The sequence below is a fragment of the Mandrillus leucophaeus genome, unplaced genomic scaffold (assembly GCF_000951045.1).
Source record: "Mandrillus leucophaeus isolate KB7577 unplaced genomic scaffold, Mleu.le_1.0 Scaffold1278, whole genome shotgun sequence".
NCBI classification, from domain to species: Eukaryota; Metazoa; Chordata; class Mammalia; order Primates; family Cercopithecidae; genus Mandrillus; species Mandrillus leucophaeus.
Window position 1 is genome coordinate 436,415 of NW_012101187.1, and position 1,259 is coordinate 437,673.

Below are 1,259 nucleotides of genomic sequence, written 5' to 3' on the forward strand. Positions count from 1 at the left end.
CCCTGAGTAGCTAGGACTACAGGTACACACCAACATGCCCAGCTAATGTTTGTATTTTTAGTAGAGACAGGGTGTCACCATGTTGGCCAGGATGGTCTCCATCGCTTGACCTTGTGATCTGCCCACCTCAGTCTCCCAAAGTGCTGGAATTACAGGCGTGAGCCACTGTGCCTGGCCTAAAACTGTTGTTTTTAAAAACAAGAAGAAAGACAAAGACTGGCTTTCTCCTCCACTGCAGCAGATTAGGAACTGTAAAGTCATTTTCTAGGGATACAACCACAGCGGCCTTGGAAAGACCAGGACTCAGCATCACTAAGGGTCACATCAGACTCCAAAGCCATTCCATTTTCTTGTCACCTACCTGGCTCTTCCATGTGAACAATGATCCAGTTGAAGGCCACCTCGGCACCCATGTTTCCAGTGAAGTACACAGCCTTGCGACATGCTTCCAGCGGGAAACCCATCTCGGCCAGCTGCATCACTGATGACTCATCGATGTCTGATGCTACAGAGCACAACAGGATATTCTAGTGTGAAAGAGGAAACTCTATCGCTTCTTGTCTTAGCTGCTCTTCACTCTCTTATCCACATGCTACCCAAAGAAAGTGCTATTTTGTTGGGAGTAGATAATAGTTTTACTTTGTTTCATTTTGTTTTAAGCCATCCAAATATTAAAGCTCTTTGGGCTAAGTTTATATCTTTGACCCAAATAGGAACCAAGTTAATCACCTGGACAATCCAAGCAATGAAAAACAGTTCCCTAGTTTCATATGGGGAGATTTAGTGTATTCCCAGAATGATTTCAGAGCATTCTCAAGACCTCTACAGCAGCCTCTCCTATGACTGAAACTTGAAGAGAAAGCACTATCTACAGCCCTAAAAGCCTGTTCCTTAAACCTCACAGAAAGTTAATGCAGGTCTTTAGATACATCTGGCAATCATAGGAAGCAATCAGCTCTGGGAAATGGACAGTGCAAATGTTAAGTATAGAAGTAAAAATTTCCTTTTTTAATTATACAAGTTTAAAATATTAAGAGACAGCTTTACAAAGTAACGGGCTCAGACACTTTGGGTTTTTTCTTTTGTTAATAACATATAGATATTGATAGAGATGTGTGTGTAAAGCTGTGTGTATGTAAGGATACATACACATACACACTGTTCTCATATTATACCAAAAGAGGAGAAAAAACTGGAATATAAAATATATCCCTTGGGTTTTCCATGTCCTGAGGACTCTACTAAAACTTCTGTCAATT

The 1,259-nt window shown here is 41.1% G+C and overlaps 1 protein-coding gene across 1 annotated transcript in view; it reads right to left on the reverse strand.

The window, feature by feature from the left end:
• LOC105533677 (ubiquitin carboxyl-terminal hydrolase 13) overlaps positions 1–1,259 on the reverse strand; it is a gene marked incomplete at its 5' end in the record, with an annotated part of 75,064 nt that overhangs the window by 26,454 nt on the left and 47,351 nt on the right. The window contains one exon of the mRNA XM_011972170.1: positions 362–505. Coding sequence (XP_011827560.1) covers positions 362–505 — 144 coding nt within the window. The remainder of the gene's footprint in view (positions 1–361; positions 506–1,259) is intronic.